The sequence below is a fragment of the Scomber scombrus genome, chromosome 22, assembly GCF_963691925.1.
Source record: "Scomber scombrus chromosome 22, fScoSco1.1, whole genome shotgun sequence".
Lineage (NCBI taxonomy): Eukaryota > Metazoa > Chordata > Actinopteri > Scombriformes > Scombridae > Scomber > Scomber scombrus.
Genome location: NC_084991.1, coordinates 15,884,384 through 15,908,236, shown reverse-complemented (window position 1 = coordinate 15,908,236; position 23,853 = coordinate 15,884,384). Strand labels below are relative to the sequence as shown.

The 23,853-nt window shown below is 41.4% G+C and overlaps 1 protein-coding gene across 1 annotated transcript in view; it reads left to right on the top strand.

Moving 5' to 3' along the window:
* magi2a (membrane associated guanylate kinase, WW and PDZ domain containing 2a) overlaps window positions 1–23,853 on the top strand; it is a 225,294-nt gene that overhangs the window by 45,155 nt on the left and 156,286 nt on the right. The window contains exon 2 of the mRNA XM_062443389.1: window positions 19,006–19,122. Within this exon, the coding sequence (XP_062299373.1) occupies window positions 19,006–19,122 (117 nt within the window). The remainder of the gene's footprint in view (window positions 1–19,005; window positions 19,123–23,853) is intronic.

The following is a 23,853-nucleotide window of genomic DNA, read 5'->3' as shown; positions in this document are numbered from 1 at the left end:
AACTGAAACTGACGCACCGCCCTGTCTGCGAACATTTCTGAAGAAGAGGCTAATTCAGAGAGGTCGGAGGTCAACTGCTGGCAGCTCACTGGTCCAGACACTGGAAGTAATATCACAGGGGTTTGACAGTGATGCTGATGAACTGTGGAGCAAGAAGTCATGTCTATGAAGGGCTCTGGGCTGCAGACTCAATTGCATGTCATGCTGTGTGTTCCCACTTGGCCTGGGGGCTGCTGGGGCTCAGGCTGCAGCCACAGTCAGCATGGGGTATCTGTGGAAGACTGTGTGAATTTAAATTTGTGTCCCTGCCTGAGACCGCAAGAGGAGTATAAAAAGTTGTTCAAAAGGAGATGTTGATATACCAGTTGATGGAGCTGTCTGTGGATGTTTGAGTCCTCTGCAGCCTTCAGCTACATGAACTACGTGAACCAGCATGCAACAGTGATGGGACATGACAGGTGGAATTCCCCCTGGTAGTGCCTAGAAAAGAACAGAAAAAAACTAAGCTAGTACAAATGAAAAAATGTGTAAATTTGTTTTTTTTTCTTGTTAACATATGTATAGACAAATGTAACTCGTGTTTTTTTTTCATTATTCCAGATATTTTCAGGACACAATGATGTAATAGAGAGAAAAGCAGCAAATCCTCAAATATGAGAGGCTGGAACCAACACATGTTTTCGACTTTCTGTTATGATGCTGGATTTCTATGCTAAACATGGTCAAAGTTCTAAAACATAAGATTACTGTATGTATAAATGTTGCCTTTAAACCAGGGCTTGTTCTGTTCTGTAGCCGTTGTTGCACAGGTTGTTGCTAAGATTTTTCCTGTGCTGTTTGTGTTTTCCTCTCTCACATTTCAAATAGGATTTCAGACCAAGGCTGAACTTTGACGGCAATGTCACTTAACTGGACTGGCTAAGCAATGACACATTTGTCAAACAAAACAAAATGCAAGCTAGCTATGTAGCTAGCTACCCTGTACAACAAACCACTTAACCTCACAAGAAGTTATGGTTATTTACTTGTTGGTCATCAACTGCCTTGTTTCACTGGAAGGCATAATTCCTTCTTTGGGGGGTATAATACTGAGAAGCATGACCTCTTCACAGGAAAGAGCAATGCTGCTGTTGAAGGTTTATTGAGCCTATCTGCTGAAATGTGATACAATTAGCATTTGTCATTGCTGGGCATGTTAGCTAATTGTTGGGTTCCCAGTCCCTTTAGGACGTTTGTAATGGATAATTGGCAGAGGGGCGAAGTGCAACGAGGCTGGGTAAAAAAAAGAAGTGAGAGAACCTAAAGCAGAAACACAAGGTCAGTTACAGGAGTTTTGTGTTTGCCTTTGATTAGCCATTTACTGTGCTTCAGTATCATTAACTTCTCTTGTCATTTAATTTGCAAAATCTGAAGTGTCTTTGATCAGGGGTCAGCACAGAGGGTGGGGAGGCAACAGCAGCCTTCTGGAAAAGGTATGAGGTGATGGATGCGGCATTGGGCAGCAAGCCATTCATCACCCCAATAGTGCTTATCTCACCGGCAAGCCAAGAGACTGTTGTGGTCTCAACTCCCTCTGTTGCTGATCATTAAGGATGACTGTACACCATTAAGTTAAGGAGGGAGGAGCCCAGGTAGTAAACAGAAACATCTAAAACAGATGGAGAAAAAAGAGGAAAGGAGAGAAGCTGAACAGGAAGCAAAAGATGAGTGAAGATATGAGACAAGGGAGGACAGAAGAGAAGAGGAGGCCAAGAGGAGAGAGGAATTTAGGGCAAGAAAGGAGAGGCAGAAAGGAATTTTTTTGTCACTGCTGGATACACTAGTTAAAAAGTAATGTTTTATTATTGTTTTTTTGATTTAACCATAAATTAATTTGTATTTGCTCCCATAAATGTTGGCAAATCAACTTAACTATCTATTCGTGTATGCTTTCTTATAGCTCAATCAGTCAAAATACTGTATACTGTGTACTGAGTGTTGAATAATTAACAACAGGGGTAGCTTAGTACCATTGTTGCTTGTATCTTCCACTTCAACTGCTTCCTCATCAGGCTTCACAATGTCTCCGTTGTGTAGGCAGAGGTTTTGAAGGCTGGTGCAGCAGGGGATGACAACAGGTGCAGAAGTGTGGCCTACTTTTAAGACCTTGGACCAACCTGTTTTTGTACCTGGCCAGCATAGCATTCAGACAGGGGTAACCACCATCATTCAGAGTGCATCTTCCCTCTGGTGGATAAAGCTACTGAGCATAGACAGGACTGTTATTCAGCATACAGGCATCATGGACAGACCCTGGGAAACCACTGCACACATCTATGAACTTGGCACGATGGTCGCAGATGGCCTGAAGCTGGATGGATGTGAATAGTTTTCTATTAAAATAACTGCGAGCATCCACTGCAGGGGGCTTAATCCGGATGTGGCAGCCGTCAATGACACCGATTGCCACACTGCTGGAGGGCCTACTAACCGGGCAAAGCCAGCGCCCACTTCCTCGATTGGGTCTGGCTGACAAAACTGAACAATCCTCTTCAGGAGCCCAACTAACTCCTGGCTGACCTTGTGTATTATCCTTTGGACCGTAGTCTTGAGGATGTCAAAAGCCCTTGAGAGTAGTCTGTAAGAAATTGCATGGGCAAGCTAGTATAGGAATAAAAGGACTTCATGTGTAAAAGCACCTATAAGTGCTGCTTCGGACTCTCTTGTCAGGTGAAGGTCATGGCGGAGGTTGCAAACACCATCAAAATAGAGCTGCACGATGGGCATTTCTGGGTTCAAGTGGCAGTATTGTAGGGTGGACACGCTATGAATATGAGAAATAAAAGGATCCAATGTTATGCAAAAGCCTCATTTGAATTGCTGTAAAATCCTATTCTGCCTGTTAGATGTTTTATATTGGTACAACTCTTTTATATTTTATAACTATTCTCAATCCCTACCAGCACTGTTAGGGTGGTGCAAGAGCAGCTACTTCATTTATTTTTTTATTTTTACTTTTATTTAGTTTCTATTATTTAACAGAAGAATACATTGCCTGACATTGGACCTGAGCAGCTACTTCATTTCATACATGGTTTATTTACAATTTAAGATACGAAGACACTACATATTAGAACTCCAATGATCTGATTATACACTGTCACACATCATAGAGTTTTGCAAAAAGAAATGCATACAGTTATGCGACAGAACTGGCAAGTGTGTTGCACTACAAATGAAATTAGGTCAAATTTAAGACTGCTTCACGTGCAGACAGCATAGTGCCAAAAACGGTATATCTACATGAAAGTATATTCAACAACAAAAACCCATCTGCCAGCAACAGAGAACTATTTGTGAAATAATCATGACAAAAACCAGTAGCAACAAAAGGACATCACTTAAAATAACAATGACAGAGAAATACATCATGCAGGCATGTCATTTTAATGTAATTTTACTGTTATGAAGCATACTGTATCTACTTTGTAAGGGGGGCTGCATTTGCTAAAAGCATGTAATTTGGAACACAGCAACAGCATTTTTCTTTTCATCTGTTGTAGTCCTTCAAACTGAGGCCAATTTCCTGAGCCAATACTTCAACTGAACTGAAACTGGCCTCAAGTTTATGGGATGAAAACTTCTCCTGCAATATTTCCCTTCCACCTACACACACAAGGGTGTCGGGTCTTTTGTCGTGATTGTAGGATGAATGCATGGCACTGACCACTGCCGAAGTTATAATTCACCTCTTCTCACGTGCGTTCAATGAGATGCTTTTCACATTGGGAAAGTAGACTATACAACATTGGCCTGTTTAATTGTAGATTTTCTTTAGTCACTCTTGCTGTATATGAGGCCTACATACTATATACATAATCATTTGCCCTCAGAATTTATAAGCCAAAGCTGATCAAACATTTAATTCTGTTTTTATGAATTTGCTCATTAAAACAGAATGAAAAACAATATAAAATAAAAATGCACCAAATATTGCTTAAAAAAACGTTACCCTTTTATGATTAGAGCAAGTTAAGAAACAATCCAAATAAGCTCATAATATTTTATGTGTCATTTGAGAGGCAGCAATGAAATGCCAACATTTACCAACAGGAAACAGGGCAATGGACTATTGACTGAGTCAAAAATCATCATCTAAGAATGAGGCTCTGAGAAAAGATATAAGGGGTGGTGATTGTTTGTTGGAAGAAACTTGGACAAAAACGTTGTAATACCAAGTCTGTGATAGGAGATACTTGCTGGCCTTTTTGTACCGAGGACATACAGTAGCTGGACCGTGGCTTTAAGTTATGGGCTGCAGCTTTTTTAGCAGCCTTTTATGTGTGCCAGCACCAGCGCTTTGAATCCAGCGCAGACAGCCATGAGCGGACTGTGATGGGGATGTTTCCAGCGGGGTGGCATGGGAGAATTTGATATGGTTGATCGCTTGCATTGCTGTGGCTGAACTGAGAGGACTGACCTGGATGAGACAGTTGTAACTTTGCTCACAGGGGTACATGTAGACAAACACTAAGACTATCCTGCGACCAGTCCAAAAAAACATAGTCATATAGTAAACAGACAGATAAAAATTCTTCATTCTTGTGGAAATGTAAAGCAGCGGAATTTGCATGATGCATCTTCAAAATATGCAGACGACCTTTTACTTAGGACTATGTCCCCGATACTGGGTGCTCAATAATGCACTGTAGCATTCCGACTTCTGAATTTCCCTTTGTAAAACACTGCTTGTTGAGTGGTCCCTCTACAACAGCGGAGAGCCTTTAGACAGATTCTTGTTGAAATCCTGTTGAGATCTGACCTGACAAGGGTCCCTCTTGGAATTTCATTACCTCAGATGATCTACACACAGTGCGGCTTCAAGTCTTCGCTGCACTCAGAGGCTGGAAAGCTTGTGATAGCTGTTTGTTTGTGTGTTTATCTGTGAACTCTGTGGTACATCTCAGTTTTCTTTAGGGGTGTAACAGGGCTCAAAATTCACAGTTTGGTATGTACCTCGATTTTGGTCATGGTTCAGTACATCTTCGGTACAGTAGAAGAAAACATTTTTGTCTTGTATTTTGAAAAATGTAACCTCCAACAATGCTTCATTGGCCGTGACTGTTACAGAAACAGTTTTGTTTTGCTGCAGTGAAAAGAGAGAAAACTTTCGAGGAACAGTGTGTTGTATCCCTATCATCTCGAGGGGATGTGGTATCATTTTACTATGGAGATAATAGAGCATATTTTACTTATAGTGTTACAATCAGTGAGAGTCATGGGTCCCATGTTTGTCATTCTGACCACACAGACACTACAGGCTAACCAGGCTACCTTGGCAAGCCGGCTAGCATTCATCAATGAGCATGCTACAGTTAAGTGGTGTGCTTTTAAAACGTTCCAGGTGGAAATCATGCTTTAAAACTATTGTTCCTAATGTCAGAGAAGGTGGATTATCAAACTGTTTTGACAGTTATTGTTTGGTCTAGTTTAGTAAGTGGATAATTAAGCTGTTTAACTGTGTAATTTCTTGGGTCATCGAGCATACTAAACCAAGTAAAGTCATGTACCGAACTGAATGTCCTGTAACAAACGGTTCGGGATGAATACACATAGCGTTACACCCCTAGTTTTCTTACAATGTATTGCTTTTTCCATACAAGGCGTTCTGCTTGGGGATGTTAACTCAGAAACATTTCTCTGCTATGCTCGGTAAGCTGTGATCTGGAGTCGGGCTGCCAAATGCAATTGGGCGAAAAGACCTTTGAAGTGTGCTGTGATTGGCTGTGTGTGGCGACTATTTTGACAGTGCAAGTTGTGATGAGGAGGCAGTTGTTGAAGCAACAGTAACTCTGTAGGTCAGACTGTGCTGGGTGTCCTTAAGTCTCTGATGTAACAGTGTGTGTGCGTGAGTCAGTGAGAAAAAAGAAGTAAATCGCTTTAAACCTGTGTGTGTGTGTGTGTGTGTGTGTGTGTGTGTGTGTGTGTGTGTGTGTGTGTGTGTGTGTGTGTGTGTGTGTGTGTGTGTGTGTGTGTGTGTGTGTGTGTGTGTGTGTGTGTGTGTATGAAGAGAGAAAGGCTTGATGGATTACTTTCAGCTCCTGTGAATGCAGCATGTGTGTGTATGGTTGTGTGTGACATCACAGCCAACATCTCTATGCATCTCAGTATAGCCTTCCTGCAGTTTTCCCTGTTTTTTCAAATTAAATTTCAAGCAAATATTTCATTGACATTTCTCCTCTGAGCCTCACATTGTCGCAGTTCATTAAAACATAATTGAAAAGGAATATTCAACAGCTCAGTTTGCACATACACCACTTTTACCCCATTACACTTGCTACAGAAACATTTACACAGAATATAATCTCAGCTCTGTTTGCTCTAGGAAAGCTACATGAGCTGCTTACACGTCTGCCTTATCATTTCCCATAATTCAACTCTGCCAGCACAAATAAACATAGCAGGGAATGTGGGATATGTAAAGCGTGATTCAGCAGCAACATTTTTAATCTTTCCTCCATCAGCTTCTATTACCGGCACTGCCAAGCTCAGCAGACCGCAGCGCTCCTGGGCTCTGATTGGGTTAGTTCAATTAAATTTGGCCCCAGCAAGGTGTAATGAGAACTGTGCTGTATCAGTGACAATATGTCGAAGTAAGCTCGGTGGCGGCCATTATGGCTCGGCTATTATCTGGCAAGCCATTAATATCAATAAGTCCTGTTTGCGTGCAACTGTTTCAGAGTCGCCCTGATTCGCCCATCACTCAGTTCAACCAGACACCTCACATCATTGGTCAGGCTTCAGTGAGATGGTAATGTACTCCAGCAAAAACAAGGCCATGTGTTCCTGTTGAGAAATATGGTCTGCAAGGATTTTAAAGTCACCATCCACTCAAAAATGTATTCAGTTATTGTTCCTTTGGTTGGAGGTGCAGAGTGATGTATGTGCAGAGTTTGACACCGGAAGGCTGTTTTCACATTCATCCACTGAAGGGAAAAGTTTCTCTTTACTCACCTTAAATCTGAGCATGATTTGTTATATCACAGCTTTTTTGGAAGCCAATCCTGGTCCAATATGCAGCTTACACAAGTGTGATGTAGAAACATGAACCCTCCAGTGCACATACACTAAGAATGGACTTTTCAGGAATCTTATTTTTATTAAATAATTGAATTTTTAATTACATTTTTTCTTCTGCCCTTCTAAATGGAGCTGTGTAAAGGCTCAGTGGCCATAAATGGCTCTATCATAGGATAATTACTGGGTGTCTGCCCTGCCTTTAATTGAAAGCCAAATTAAACAAAATATTGATCTTTCCTGGTCCCTTCGCTTTAAGCTCTTAAATTCACTCACAGAGGGAGAAATCTCTAGTCTAGTCATGTCGTTCTCTCCTTGTCTCGTTTTATTTTCATGTCTTGTTTGTCTCAGTTTTATTTTCTAATCATCATGCATCAAGGCTCCAACAGTTTAGCACAGGGATCAACATGTTCTTACAGCTACAGAAATGAATACAAATATTGCAAACTACGACAAAGGCTTTGTAAACTTTGTGTGTTAAAGTTGAAGGGGTTTCTTATTTTATTTAAAGATGCAATGTGTACAAATTTTAGTTTAAAACATTCAAAATTAAGCTAGAGTTATCAACAGAATGTGAAGAAACGACAGTTTTGACGTCATGTCAAAGACATAAATGTATTGTGTTGTAGAGATATCTACTTAACTTAGCATGGAGCTAGCTGCGGCCCATCCTGTCTTGTAATACCACTTTGTACCTCAGGAGTCACTGTAGCGTCCAGTCTGCTCTCTTTCCAACCTGAGAGGAAGAAGTAATGTTGCCTTTGTACGCAGAGCCAAACCGAAAGCTGCTGTAATTTTCACTGTGGGACAATCACTATGTCACTTTATTTTTCAGGTGATAAAGTAATCATTTACATTCCCCATAATATGTTCAGTGTATCCTAATAAGGCCTATTTGAAAAGTTGTGCAGATGTTGGGAGATGTTGTTGCAGCTGTTGATCTGATTAACGTATCTATGCGGCTCTTTGGTAATTTACCACTGGCTTTAATGTCTCATTAGACTAATGTTGCTAATAATTTTGATGATATTTGTTTGGATCAAGTGGCCAATTCTAATACATTACACCTTTTAATTATTATTATTATTATTTAATTATCTTCCATCTCTGTGTGGTGTCTTTGTCCTCAGAAAATTCACATATCCAGATATACAAAAGGGAAGTACATTACATTGATTGCAACACTGTGCGATTTGCTCCAGCGGGTCTCTGAGTGCTGTCTTTACTGTGACAGAAGTAATATTGTTGTCAAGGCAACCAAATTGCTAAGCACTGAGTTTTTCTGGTTGGCCTTTTACCACTCTGTCCACTGCAATAGCCTGAAAGCCTATGTCTCTCTTTAAACTCTAAAACCATTGTAGTGGTGCAGTACAGCCAAATGACATATTTTAGGAGAGACACAGTGATGGGAGATGGAGGGAGATGGATCCTTGTTATGTTAAGTGAGGGGTGTTTTCCTCTTGAGTGAGCTTACTGGCACAGTGGCATTAGCATGTTCATCCTGGGTGCCCCACTTCGCCAGTCGACAAAGGTGAGGCTATTTCACACTCTCTTGGACTTCAAAGCTGCCGTGGGGCAGCAGCTTGGATGTGCTCTCTCTGTTTGCAGTATTTCCCTGTTGTTGATTCCTCACTGGAAGGGCACATCCATGACAGGCTGCATCTCTCCTTTTTGAAATCTTTATCAATGTTCTCAATCTTTTTTAACCCTCAAAATGCCCTCTTCTTTAGAATTTGAGAATTTTGTGTTATCAATCGACAGAAGTTTAGTGACACAGTTACTACTTGCAGTTGGTTGGTTTGTTCGGTGGGTGGGTGGCTGGTTGTATGGTTGGTTGGTTGGTTGAATGGTTGGCTGGCTGGATGATTGGTTGGTTGGTTGGGTAGTTGATTGTATGGTTGGTTGGTTGGGTGGCTGAATGGTTGGTTGGTTTGTTGGTTGATTGGCTGGCTGGGTGGCTGATTGGTTGGTTGGGTAGTTGATTATATGGTTGGTTGGTTGGGTGGCTGAATGGTTGGTTAGTTTGTTGGTTGATTGGCTGGCTGGTTGGTTGGTTGATAAGTTGGTTGAATGGCTGGCCGGTTGGTTGGTTGGTTGGTGAACTACTGTAGCTTGAGATCTAAGTCTCAGAAACATGCCAGTCCATCACAAAAAGCCAGCTAGCTTGCTTATTCACAAAACTGCACAAATTTACTTTTTCTCGCCACAAGTAAAGTTTTGAAATTCTACTGTGATAAATGTTTTCGTGACTGACCCCTTAAGGCATGATAAACCCACAAAGTTTTGGCTCAACTTTTGTCTTGTAACTCTCTACAAATCACGCCTCTCAGTTTACATTCCCTGGAGAGGAGGGATAAATAAAAGTGGATGATACAAATCAGCTAATAAACTAAAATAGATTCCTATCTGTTAGGCTCTGGCTCTGCATTGAGGTCAGCGCTGTCACGATGGTTTGTTATTGCTCGGTTGCGCAACTGAACTCAATGCAAAAGGTTCACACGGATTTACTTTGCTCTTGTGAAATGAATTGATTTCACCGCAGTTTTAATCGTGTGTGACAAGGCCTTCACTCTCCCAGTCTGTGCCTTGTGCTGAGATGAGCAGCCTTTAGTGTCAGACAAGTATTGTATGTGAATGCAGGACTTTTACTGATCTATTTGTGTTATCAGTCCATCTTAACTCATTCCCACTGGCTGTATCAGGCAAACAAATTCCCTCCAGTGGCTCATTGAATCTGCTGACACTACAAATGTGCAAATAAATAACCCCATTTGAGGATTATTATGTTTCTTCTACAAATATAGAAACAAGGAGAAATGGGAGAAGAAGGGTGGGATGAGAAACAGCCTGAAAGAGGAGAAAGTGAAAGACAGTGAAATGAATCGACAAAGAGAATAGCAGAGAGGACTGAAAGGAAGAAGAGACAGGTTGGGTGACTCATTACACAGCCGTGTTCAAACAGTGACTGCTTTTGAAGTTTAATTCTATTTGATACATTATTGGCTGGCCACACGGCAGTAATTTTTAGTGCTGCTGGAGTAGTTGAGAAAGCTTGAGTGGGTGGCATGATGCAGCTCTAAGTGATAAGCAGCAGATCCCAGAGTTGAGACAATAACTTAATGGCACTGGCGACAGAGAGGATTCAGACTTCCTAGGCAAGCTGGAAGGTATTAGAAACTCAACAAGTGTTAACTGTGTTAGTCGTCTTTTTCATCTTCATTTCTTGGTTTGGAAGTTGACTTTCAAACAATTGCAACAGTGTTTCGTCACAGACAAAAAATGTTCCAAATATGTAACACCAGTCTTGCTTGGGCATTACCTTTGATGTGTGAGTAACAGGTCATTAGGCAGAGTACCTACTTAAAAGTTAAGTCAACTTGCCAATTTATGAACAAAGCATGTAAACTCTCTATTTGTCAGAATTTTTGACCATGAAATTTCCAAGAAACTTCATATGCTTTGTACTGTACATCACATAGATACAGACAGATTTGGTAGAAAAATGCTCTACTATCTAATCTATCAAGTTTCCTTATACCTGTAGCTATTTGGTCTGCTGCCCTGCCTGTTTTGTCCCCTGCTGTGTGTGATTTATTAAAAAAACATAAATGAGAGCTGGGATTCCCAAGCAGCGTTTAAATGTGCAAAGGTTAGGTTTGAAGTGTAGCTGCCAGAGGCTAAGGATGAGTAGTGAAACCCAAGAAGGCATTTTTAGAGTCATAAGTACCACTCAGACATTAGGATACTGTCGGTTGTCGATAGGTCAGGGGCAGCATAGACATTGGAGGGAGGTTGGGCTGGGCAAAGGGCAGCCTTTATGGACAATGTGGGAAAACAAAATGGTTGTAGACTATATTCAGAGGCAAGAAGCAGCAGCTTTATCTACAACAGCCTAAGCCAAAATTCAGTCTGTGATTTGATCAACTATAGAAACTCATCTGAAGTGTGGAGTGCAAGGGGCTGGCAGCATTCAAGTTAGGTGCAATCTCTGATGTGCCTCCATCCTCTGAAAATGTTGCCCCATGTGCTCTTTGTGTTTAGGCATAGCTTCTCTCTTTGAGGTGTAAAACAAGCCTCACTCAAGTTTTACCTGGAGACATAACTAAGTGCTTAGCACCAGCAAACAGCTTTTAGGTAAAACTGCCAGTCAAGTCCGTGTGGGCAGTAAATTTAGCTCAGCCTAAGCAGAGACAAGGTGAATATGTGGCCTGTTTAATCAGCCATATATTCTGTCTAGAGGTTTAGAACATTGCATGTAATTTAAGGTAGGTAGAGTGTGGTGTTATATGTGTGACAGTTCAGATTATTTATGACAGCACAGTCTGATGTGAGATGTGGAGGCTAATGACAGGTCAACACATCATTTAGTATCTGGCTCCTGAAGCAATCCTAGCCTAACCTTTGGCACATGAGTTTTGATAAATAGTCTGCTGTGTGGATCTTCAGGTATCTATTCTTGAACACTTAAAACACACAAAACTATTGACCATTGAAGGTATGTTCACAGCTGTCCATATTGCTTTGTACATGCATTCACTCACACTAACAATTAAAAATGTAAGTAAATTCAACAATTCTCCATTATTTATAGGGGAATATGTAAATGGTAATAATAATAAGAACCATACGTCTATCCAGGAGTGGATATAAATTCAAAATGGTGACTAGGAACAGTAGTAATGTTCACTTTTGTGTACAAATGTCTTTTTAATGAAAGAAATCCATCAAAATCATGAGACAATATGGATTTAAGGCTTTGTACTCACACCTTGCATTGAAATTGGATCTGCATCTGAATATCTAACCAGAGTACAGATCAACATTGAAGTACGTGAAGTGAAGGTATAATCACACAGAGTACATCAACATTGTCTTTTCCACTGCATGCAGACCGCCACTATGGATATCAGTCATTAATTCTATGTGTGGACCATCAGTGCTCACCCAACTCTGTGCCTGCATGCAAATCACAGCTGGTGCTCACCCAATAGCCCAGATGCATGCAAATTAGTTCGCTCAGTGAAGGTAGCATCTTGTGTAATCACGTGCTTTATGCAAAATCAGGTTGAAATGAAGTTCAGCCAACTTTTTGATTGAGCAGAGTTATTCTAGCAAAAGAAATACAGATGTGGGGATGTCCCAAAACCTACATTAAGCTTGAAGACAAAGACTGTACCTTTATAGTCCTATCCACCCATATAGTCACCTGTTCATACAGGAGTTGGAACAAAAACTAGATCATCCAAAAAGTGTGACTGGCAAATCTGAACGCATATCACACTTATATAAATGGAGCCATATGTGCTTGAATGTGAGGCAGGTTTGGTAATGTGTGAACGAGGTACCAGTCTGCTCTCCCATGCTGTTCCCCATCAATCCACTGCTTAGCGTGGCCACTGGAAGGCACGGTGGCACATGAAAGACATATTCCATTTCCTGCTCCAGCAACACTATCAGTGTCCCATTCCCAGGCTAAAATGGACTAGATCTCCCCTGCCAGGAGACAGATGCTGCACATCAGAAACACACATACCCATATTCACACACAAGGAGGCAGCTGGTGGGTGAGTGAATCTCCATGGCAATGGGTGAGCTAGGGCTGGTCAGTATAAAGCAACAGAAGGAAGGTACGCTACGTAAATCACCTGTGGGACTTGGAGAGCTGGAGAGATTGCATGGGTGTGTGGTTTAGCTCAGTTGTCTGAAAATTGAGGAATTGAGAAGTGCAGGGTCTTTAAATGCAAAAAAATGTACACGTTTTGTACAGATTTCATGGAGGCACAACTAGAAACAGGTTGTCGAAGAAGTTTTTTGTCATGTGCACAGAGTATACATCTTTCTTGACTTCCCTGCACCTTAAAAGACCAGAGGTTTTCCATGTTTCAGCCCATTTACTACAAAGTATGTATATTTTACATTACAGAAAGCCCTTTGCAAACCATGCTGCAGTGTTTCTAGAAATTGCATTTCTCAGGCATCTGTTTGCATGCAGTCTTTTCTCTACATTATACAAATGAATTAAGTGACTCTTGAAATTTGCTGAAGTTGTTTTCTCCTGCACAGCAAACACAAGTCACCCAAGTTTAATGACTGTTTTTTTTAATGGAAATCAATAGCTGTTTGAAGGGGTTAGAAAAATGTTCCCATGAGTGTTCAGCAAAAAAAAATCACAGTACAAATAATTTGTAAGTGAGTGGTTAAAAGTTGCAAAAACAGATGTTTGACAACCCTGATGTTTCACTTATTGAAATTTTCATACATTTTTAACTACTGATTTCAATTAGAGTTACTTGTTCTTGCCTAAACCCAGCTTTTTGCTTACAGTTTCCTGTGATGATCAGCAAAAGGAAAGTGTCAATTCATGCTACTCTCACAAACCAATTTGTGGTGTAGGAAAATTTTCTCCCAACAACATTTAACTGCAGTCTTTTTATGCATGTGCATGTAAATCCATCTGAAAGCCAGTTGGTATTATGAATTCCAGCACTTTCACCACAGAGTTGGCATCTTACATGTTCATTGAAGACTAATCAACAGAGCACAGTGTGTGTCTGGTGAATCTGGCAAGGTTTTAAGCCCATCCTGATCTTTTAATTAGTCTGATTATCCAAACAGCTGTGTGCTGGCGCTCCCTCTGACTTTAATGCACACACACAAACACACGCACTGCGTGATAGCGCTACATATGTGGCTGCTAACGGGCGCCCTCAGAGCGGGGTGTGATAAATATTGTCAGCGAGACTCTGATGATGGCGCTCCGAGCTCTGACTGACTGTCAGAGGCACACTTTCCATGCTGGGTTTTTCTTGATAAAGTAAAAAGCTTCAGCAGGAGACTTTGAAGACTTGGCTGTCGCAACGCTGCTGAAGTCTTTGTTCAGTACTTTCTGTGTGTTTGTATTCCATATTTGTGTTTGTGGTTTGCATTTATGCCCATCACGATGACCTTGTGGGCTTGTTTTGAATCACTGAACTCCTCCTGGGCTTTCTTTGTCTGCTTGGCAGTTCAATCAAGTCCTAAATGTTAGTTTACTTTTTACAATCACCACTCTATCAGTGTAGTAAAATGGAACATTGGATTAGAAAATAGACCAACAGATGCTGTAAATAAGTATTAAAAAGAAGCACTCATGGATCAATGAGCCCCAGTTGTCCAATGTTTTCACTATAAACAGACATCAAACTGAGTTATAACTGACCAGTCTGATGTGCATAGAAGTGTGTGTGTGTGTGTGTGGTTATTTTGTAGCAGCCTGGTGTAATTTGTTTTACAAGGTAAACACACAGCTTTGCGTGATGGTACTGCACTTTGGCACAGCACTTCTCAAACCCAAGGCTGCAAATTTAGCAACAAATCTGTCCTGCTGCCTTAAGGTTGCTGCAGCCAAGCACATAATTGACTGAAGGTGAAGGTTTCATTACAGTATAAAGCAGCCTCGGACAACAGATACTGTAAGAATCAATAATATTAATTTATTGATGCATGAAGAGAGAGATGCAGATTTGTGCTATCACTACATTAAACATTTACTTTGTGTGAGTATTTTTTTAAGATATCGATTGGTAAAAATAAAATGGTGAGGAATAACAAGTAAATTCTGGTCATTGTTTTGCTGTTTTGTCCCTTTTAGGTTGAATGTAGCTCCAGAGAGCTTCACCCGACTTCACGTCTTGCACTGATAACCAGCAATAGTCGGTGAGCTCCATTAGTTTGTGCCTGGGTAGGACTAGCACCTCTATCCTCCAGAGGAACCAGCTGCTCTCTTGTTTTTTTGACTCTCCGCAGGCTGTTCTTTCTCTCTTTGCCTCCCAGGAGATTTTACATGACACCTGCTGAGCTTAAATGGTGTATTCTCTTCTTCAGGAAAGGAAGGATTTTCATTTACCCATCTGTTTAGGGAACAGTCGTCACGCCTGCTTGTGGTTTTAAACATGCTAGAAATGCTGCCTGAACTGCAACAATGAGTAGTTTCATGACACTAAGATGCTTTTTAAAAAATATATCCTGTATGCACTTCACCATTTCTGCTACCTATTTTCAAGATCTGTGTAAAAATCAGAATTGAATAATAGTAATGAATGTTATGCATGATGCACTTTTGAAATTAATTGGCTTATGCACCAGTGAGTACATTTCCCTTTTTCTTCTCTATCTCCATCCTCTCCTAATTCATTTGGGAACAATAACTAAACAAAGAGTGAATCTGATGCTAGCAAAGCTATCAAGATTGAGGTTAGCAAGATCTAATTCAAAAAACAACACATGGAGTACAAGATGGCAAGGTGACAGATCAAGAAAAAGAAAAACCAATGAAGCTCACTGATCAAACACAATATGAAGAAGTCTATTTTGCTCTCAAGTTCACAGTCAATAGCAGCAGAGCCTCATAACTTCTGTCTCTAAAAGCTGTGGCAGTTTGGGAAAATCTTAACATTTGAACACATTAGAAGAGCAGCATTTCATGATCCTGATATATTATTTTATATTACAATATTTTTATTTTGATCCCCCCCCCGATAAAATTAGGATAAAAAACTGCCCATTTCGTAACTAATATAACAGTAGAAAAAGTTGATTCATGTCGAGGATGTGGATGGGAGGACTGACAAATGTTTGTTTCTTGGGCATGACTTAAAAAGTTTGGGTTTGAGTTATTTTATCAAGCATACGTTGGTTCCAGCTTCTCAGACTGCTGCATTTCGTTGTTTTCTATCTTTGTAAACTGAGTGTCTTTGAATTTTTGACTGTTGGCTTGATGAAACAAGCTTTTTTAAGACATCACAGAGGGTTCTGGGAAATTTTGTATTTTAATGACTAAGTTAACCAATTTATTGGAAAAAAAAAAAAGATAGTTGAAAAAATTATTACTTGTAGCCATGTATCTGCACACAGACATCCCAAAGAAATCAAACAGCTTATTTATTATATAGATATAAAAACTATAGTAGACCTATTTTAGATTCTGTTTTTATTACTTCAAAGCCCAGAGGCTAACAAATAAGATATTGTCCAGTCACGACTGCATCACCAGAGTACGCAACATTTGCCCCACAGAAGTCACCGGACTCAAGAGACGCCGCTGATGCTGATTTCCAAACACAGACTAAACAGACAACACGTTCATTAATAGGATTGCTGCTCTGCAGGTGTAAGATTTGGTTAAAACATTATGTTTAGTTTCACCACGTGGCTGTCAAAGGTCAGAGCCAGGCCATGTGGATGCTACAAACCAAGGGGAGGTGTCTAATATGGCAGGAGGGGGGTGGCTTTTAATCTCAAAGTGGTATGTGAAGCAGGTGTAGTGCCCTGCGTTGCAGATCGGGGGCGCTGTAGGACCTGAGAATCTGGAGGGATCTAGGGATCTCAGTGCGATAGGTCCCCACCGTCAGAGCTGCTTGAACGGTCGCTCTCCCTCACTCTCATCAACACACACACACTTCTTCTTTCCCCCTCCTCAGTCACTCATTCCGCCGTGCTCTCCCGTTTCATCTCTCCACCGTGGAGTGCAGAGAGAGAGAGAGAGAGAGAGAGGGAAAAAGAGAGAGAGAGAGAGGTGATCCGGCTCCCAGGCTGGCTGGTAGTGGCTAGACTGGGGCAAACAGAGCCAGAGTTGGGGGACCTGAGGGACAGGACAGTACAGGATTGATTGCAGCGGGAAAGATCCGGAGCAAGATTTCCTACAGCGGAGATTATTTGCATCACAAAACCTGTGGAAAGAGGACACTGACACTACTGGCTGCACCGCCGCTGTCCGCGCAAGAGGTGCCATTTAAGCGTGTTGATGTCTCTCTCTCTGTGTGTGTGTGTGTGTGCGTGTGCGTGCGTGCGTGATTCCGAGTCTGCTCACCTTTTCAGTATGCAGATTCATTGGCTTGCCTTCTTTTCTCATGCAAATGTAAATTGGCTGGTCGTGCCACTGCGAGTCTTTGACGGAGACGCAGACGCGTTCACTGTAAATTCAGGTTTTGCATGATTATAATGCAACGCTTCATTAATTAGTTCAGCTCGGTTAGATTAGTGCATGTTGGTGTGTGTGTGTGTGTGTCTGTGTGTGTGTGTGTGTGTGTGTGTGTGTCTGTGTCTGTGTCTGTCTGTGCGCGCACGTATCCAGAACTGTCTAGCTCACTCACACACACACACACACACACACACATGGCATGACGAACCAGAATGTGCTAAATAATAGATCTCCCTCCAGTATGACAGAAAACTTCCAAACTAGGTTGAATTCATGTATGAAATGATGTCTCCTACAGTTTCATCCACCTTCAGTCTGTGCGCTTTTATAGGCAGTTGCATGTGTGGACGCATCTGTGCGTGTGTTGTTGACATGTAATGCTCTCCAGCATATCATGCTTGGATGACATTGCCTCAGGATCACAGGGGTGGAAGAAGGAGAAGAGGAAAAAGGATGTTTTGGGGGTGGGGGGTGGTGTGGATGTGGGGTGGGGGGGGGGGGGCGAGGAGGCTAAATGCTATTTGGCACTGTGACAAGTTGCAGCTTTAAAGAGGATGTTGAAGGTTAGATGAATGTCTCTGTGCTTCTTTACTTCTATGCAGAAGAGTAACGAGAATGACGAGTGTGTTTGTTAAGACGGCACCATGAGGAGTCCCTTAAGTAACCCTCGCCCCCCCCCCCCCCCACACACACACACACTCTCTCGCTCCCCCCAGCTCCACCTCTACTCAGCCCTCCTGTCCAGCCTCCATTTGAAATGTGATTATATGAGTGTGTGGCTGAGTAGATGGATGGTGTATATGTTGGGGGGAAGAGAGGCAGGAGGTAGGGGCGGGGGGTGGGGGTGGGGGTGTTGAGTTGATGCTTGTTTTAGCTTTCTGCCCCCCCACCTCTCCACACCCCATGGGATTTGCCCTTGCCTTCCATCTCTCTTATCCCCTGCCTCCATATCTCTCTGACACTCCCTCCATCACTTATTTTTCCCTCTCTTCTGTCCTGCTGAGCCAGCGAGATTGACTGGTTCAGAGTGGGAGTCCATTCACAGAACTGGGAGAGAGAGAGAAAGAAGACTTTTGATTAGATTTCTTTTTAAAACTTTCAATCAATAAGGGCAATATCAACATGACATAATGACATCCGTCATCATCATCATCCATCATTATCATCACCAGATTAAAAAAAAGGATTTAAAAGTCTCAGAAATAGAGTTAGAAATCAGCTGCCCCTCAACAACAGAACAGAGAGCTTTAGTGAAGCACCGCCGAGACAAAAACTCATCAACATTATTCATGAGTGAAAAGAATCTAAAATCTACTCTGACTCGAGCTTTCACCAACGACCTCGACATTGACAGCAGCTCCTCACCTGAAACGTTTTCCATTAGATTTTTCCTGCTTTTATAAATGAACAGTTTAGGAAACGAGGGAGGATGCGAGATGGAGAGAGAGGGAGAGGAAAGAGGAAAGAGGAGGGGATCAGGTGAGGGTGAGGGAAAGGAGACTGGAAGTAAAAACAACCTCCCCGGGGGAGGGGGGGGGGGAGGGGGGGGGTGATGGGGGCGAGTCCGCGGGTGATTTATGTGAAGGCATTCGTCCACACGTGTTTGGCCACCGCTCCAATTAACACCTCCACCAATCCGCGGCTGCACTTGACAAGATGCAAGAATCGGAGCGAGGGGGCAAAGCGTGTTCATTAGTGCTTGCGCTGTGTTTGTAGGATTTTGGCAAATTCAAATTGTTTACTGTGGCTTTCAGAGATTTCTGGGTCATTTGTCGCTGCAGTATTTTAAGCCTCCTCCGCTTGCTCTGGAAGTTTTTGGAGATTGCAGAATCTATTGTGCACAGAAAACAGCTTCTTTTCTGGGTAATTTACAAACACACCAAGCTGTCCCCATTTCTTTAATCCATTTCTTTAGTTCTGAGTCTTTCATATCTGAGTGATTGATTTTGAGGTGTGATTCTGAGCTTTACTGTCCCCTTGTGTTCCTCCAGGGGGCGTGATAGACAAGGACCTGCGCCACTACCTCAACCTGCGCTTCCAGAAAGGCTCTGTGGACCACGAGCTGCAGCAGATCATCCGGGATAACCTCTACCTCCGCACCGTCCCCTGTGAGTTCATTTCTCCTCGCTTACCTGTGTGAAACATGTCTGGTGTCTTTTCCTCCTTCTCAGCAAGGCTGAAAAGTGGGCTATAGCAATAAGGGCCCACACCTCCACCTCCAAAGCTGATGGTTCATTGTTGGTTTGTGGTAGTTTTCAATAGAAACTGAAACAAAAAAATCATCTTGAAGCCCTGTATTGGTGGTCCATTTGTTCAAACTGAGCTTGAAACCCTTGATTTGTGGATTTTGTGCTTGCATGATGCATATTTCTAAAAAAGAAAACCAAAAAGAAAACCTCTAATCACAACAAATCCACTGGCACAAAGCAAACCTCTGCCAGGTAGCACTGTAGCAGAGGAGTACTGGTTGGTTTTTGGAGCTCCACAAAAAAAAACCCTAACTCCTAAGCTGCTTTGCATAGTCTGCTGCTGTGTGAACTGGCGAGTGCTTGAGTGCAGCAGGGCACGTACACAAGCAGGTGAACATAGATGCGCTTCGTGGTTCTCATCAACTCTTATCACTCAAAATACTTCTAAAATTTCCATTTCAGAAGATTGTGTGATGAGATATTAGCTCTCCCTTGTTGTCCTGTCCCATTGGCTGCAGTCCCAAATTTCCTAACAGCCCGGCTGCAGTGGTGATCGATCAGCTGCCGGAGGCTTGATTTAGTTGGAATCGGGCTTGTCGGGAAGTTTGACTCTTTAAAATCGAGCATCGACTCCAGTCGTCTGTTTCTAATTAGCTGCATTAACTGCATCACAAGTGCACAGTTGAGCAAGTAAGTGTTACATGGACAACCAACGATGAGATTTAAAGGGCTTTAGGATATTGATAGTTTTCAGTTCAGGACTGTATTTCAAACTGGATGCTGATCTGGGTCTTCTGTGCAATAAGTGTGTGTAGACTCCATCAGGCGTATTAAGCTGCCAGTGCTTATATGGGCTTAGACTTACTGATGTTTTAATCCATATTCTTCTGATTGCTGTTTGCCAATTGTTTGCCGAACCTATGCTCATTGCCGTCAGTCAATAGATCCCGTGATTTTAAAGTCTGTCTGATTGTGTGTACAAGCTCTTACCTGTTTATAGTGTGTATGTGGTAGCTTTGCATTAGCCTTGCCATGCCATTAGGCCCATCTATCTGGTGGCTAACTCTCCCCTGAATCCTTAATGGAGGGGCATTCTTCAAGGCCAGGAGCAGACGGATTTCACTGGAGCCACTTTTCCTTCTCCCTCTACAGACAGAATACAGTAGGAGCCAGACAAAAAAAAAGAAAAAAAGATGCTATTTGTTTGCGACAGAGGCGTAATTTTCTCTGATAAACACTCACGGAGAGGCATTGGAGATAGAAAGAGAGGTGAACAGTGAAGAGTGAGAACAAATTGGAGAACAAATAGAGGGAGAGAGACACAAAAGGGGAATGTGGTGAGAAAGGGGGAGGAGGCGTGATGATGGGGCACAGACTATGATAACTACAGTAAAGTAAATGGACTGCTGATAAACTGTTGCAGAGAGAGAAAGAGGTAAGGGATGTTAACTGGTGCATTAATGAAGCTTCAACAATGGGGCTCAGTGCCGCTGAGAGGAAGAGGCTTAGTCATGATTGAGCTGGACTTTTTATATCTGAGTGACTAGATGATGGATGGACGGATGGACGGCAGGGTTTAATGTAACATTTTTTTCTCCACTGGCCCACTTTGCCATTAAATCAGTTTTTTCCTGGGTCCATCTTGATATATTACACAAATATGCAAAATATATAATGGTGTATAAAAGTAGGTTTCTTAATATTTTGTGTAAAGCCTGATAGTGTGGAATACATTCAGAGAAGAGAAGAGAATTGATTCCTTTCTGTGCATTTGTTTGTTCCTGTTCTCGACCTGTCTTTATTGCCCTTCCTTTGATTGATTGTAATTCATGGTTCCTTTCAATCCACTGTTGCTCTGTTGGTCTTTATAAGGTAGTTGCGGTGCCATTTTTGCTGGTACTCTGTAGAAAAAGAGATTTAGACACCAAAAGATCATCCTGTTCAACTAAAAGGTCACAGGAAAAAATGGAGCGAAAAAAAGTGAAACTCGTACTTGCCGCAAGAAAGATTGATGGTTTGATGAATAGGATAGATAAAGTGATACCCAGATGTAATGGTAGATGGTTAGGCACACTGACAACACATATAGACTGAAAAAAAGGTCCTGTGGCAGTACTTTTCCACAGCAGGAACCTTTTTTTAGGATCTTGTGAACTCTGCTGGTGTTATGATCAGAGGAACTAGGGTTTCAATTTTGATCCTTGACTTCAGAAAGCCTTTGTTCTGGTAATACTTTCTGATGACAGAGGGGAGTTTGTTGTACAGAGTGTTTGACACTATATTCAGACTAGAAATGTTCTTATAATCTTGACGTTAAAAACAAAGTCAGTCAGTCGATGGTCTAAAAAAGTATTTCGGGCACTTTTTGTTTCTCTTAATGTCTGCATGTCTATGCAACATCCTTTCAAATATCAAAGTGTTACATCTTCAAATATACAAATATCAAATATACTTCAAATAAGGATATTGCTCTTCCAAATATTCTTTTTGTCTGCCTATTTTTCTAATCTTGACAGTTTTTTTCACATTTGAAGGAAATGAAAAGAGGAGTCAGAAAAATGTCATTTTAAATTTCCCTGAGTTTAGTCCAGTATTGGATTACTGGACAATAATAATACAAGGCAATTCTGCACCTTGTGATTTCCATCAAATTGAATCCAACTTTACCCATACTGTAGGTACCGTATGCAGATATTTTTGAAAGTGAAACATTTTTGAAAGCCTTTGCATTAAAGGCTTGTCAGAAACATCCAATACTGACATTTTTTTCAAGAGATAAGGTTTTGAGTTCCTGTGAATTTGTGACAGTTCATACTGTAGATGATGCAGAGATTCACGAAGAAGACATCAGACCAGCGTAGGAGAAAAAGAAGGAAAACACTTATCTAAAGTTGAGAAACACAGAGCTATACGGACGCTTGTTGAGATCGATGAAAAGTGATGAATCAAAGGCAGACTAAGGGGCGAGAGAGAACAGAGAATTGTAAGTGACAGATCTGAAGTAGTTCATCACAGCAATTTAAAGATAACCCTTGAGTGGTAAAGAAAATACTTTTTTTTTTTGGTTGGGATGGAGGCTGATGGGCACACAGTAAGACAGTTACTGCCACTCATACCAATTGTGGAGCTTGGATGGAGTCAGCGAGGGCAGCTAAGGCTGTGCCAGCTCTTAGATAAATTGCCTGGTTGAAATCCAAGGTCAGAGCGTTAATAGCCTGAGCCCATGTGAAATCAGGCCTATCGTCTGGTAATCCACATAGATTTGATGGGGGAGATAGAAAGCGGAGAGGAATAAGTGTGTGTAGGCTACTCGTGACTCTTAAGTGGGTTGCAGTGATAGAGGATGGCTGAATTATTTAGTTACAAATGAACTGGAAAACATGGCAATTAGAATATACCAATTTTTATAATCTGACTTTCAAACGATATCAAACACACACTTTTTTTCTTTTTCTTTTTCTTTCTTTTTTTTTTTAAAGCCTGCATGTGTGTGTGTTTGTGCAGCACTTTAATTCGAAGACTCCAGAGCCAGACAGAAAGTGATTTGAAAACAGTTTTAAATATTTGAACTCATTTCTGATGCTTGACTCAGCGTGCATATGTTTAGTGTAAACTGAGGCATTTCAAGTAAATAACTTGAAGGTTGGGCACATCAGTTGAAAGATTTAAAAAAAACACGCCTCTCATGCCCCCCCCCTCCCCGAAACTAAATGAAATATAAATAAGTCCAGTGCCTCTGTTGCAGGAAAATAAATATATGATAAAGATATCAAGATCACCAGGGTTATATGACTCATCTCTCAAGTTTTTAGCCACAGTCTTTGTTTCTTTCATCCATTGCTCCTTGCTTGGTTGCCTTCTTCTTCTGTCCTTCAATTTTTTCCTCACACGAGCACATGAACACTTTCATATCGGTCTCTGCCTTGCCTTTTTTTTAGCTCCGTGGACACAGTAAAGCACTTACTCTGAATAATAAATCTGTAGGTAAGAAGGTGGAGTGCTGCTCTTAAGTACGACCATTGACACTGAGTGTGTTTACATGCACTTAAGTTAAAATTTGCTTTTTAGAAATCCATCCAAAGTCTGACTAAAACTGAGAGCATAACATAAATAGGCCTTGATAAGCTGAATGTTACCTATTGTTTAAAATAGTCATAAAGAAGAGCTGTGCAGAGGCAGTGTATTGTATCACTGCTACAGAAAACAACACCGGAGGCAGGGGGAGAAATTCGATCACTGTCCCGCTGTATGTATCTACAGATTTATAGCAACCTGGTTACTACAGCGCATGTACGCACACTGTCCATTTTCCTGTTTGACCCAATTTTTGTAAATAACCTGTTTTCTTGTACACACACAGACTGACTACGGTGCATGTAAAAAGGCAGTAATGGCTTTTTTTTACATGGGCAATATGGAAGAAATCCATCACAGCATATGTACTTTTATAACGCTTTCTGAAAAATCTGTTGAGAAAATATTTTCATAAAATGGTCCCGCTGTTTCATTTGCAATCTTCATCATTCATCTAATCCAACCAGAGAAATGATTAGCATGAAATCGTTATTGCCTATTGACCAAGATCTGTCCTCTCATGGTATCCAGTATATTGTCATATTGCCCAACCGTAATGGCTACCATTAACTACAC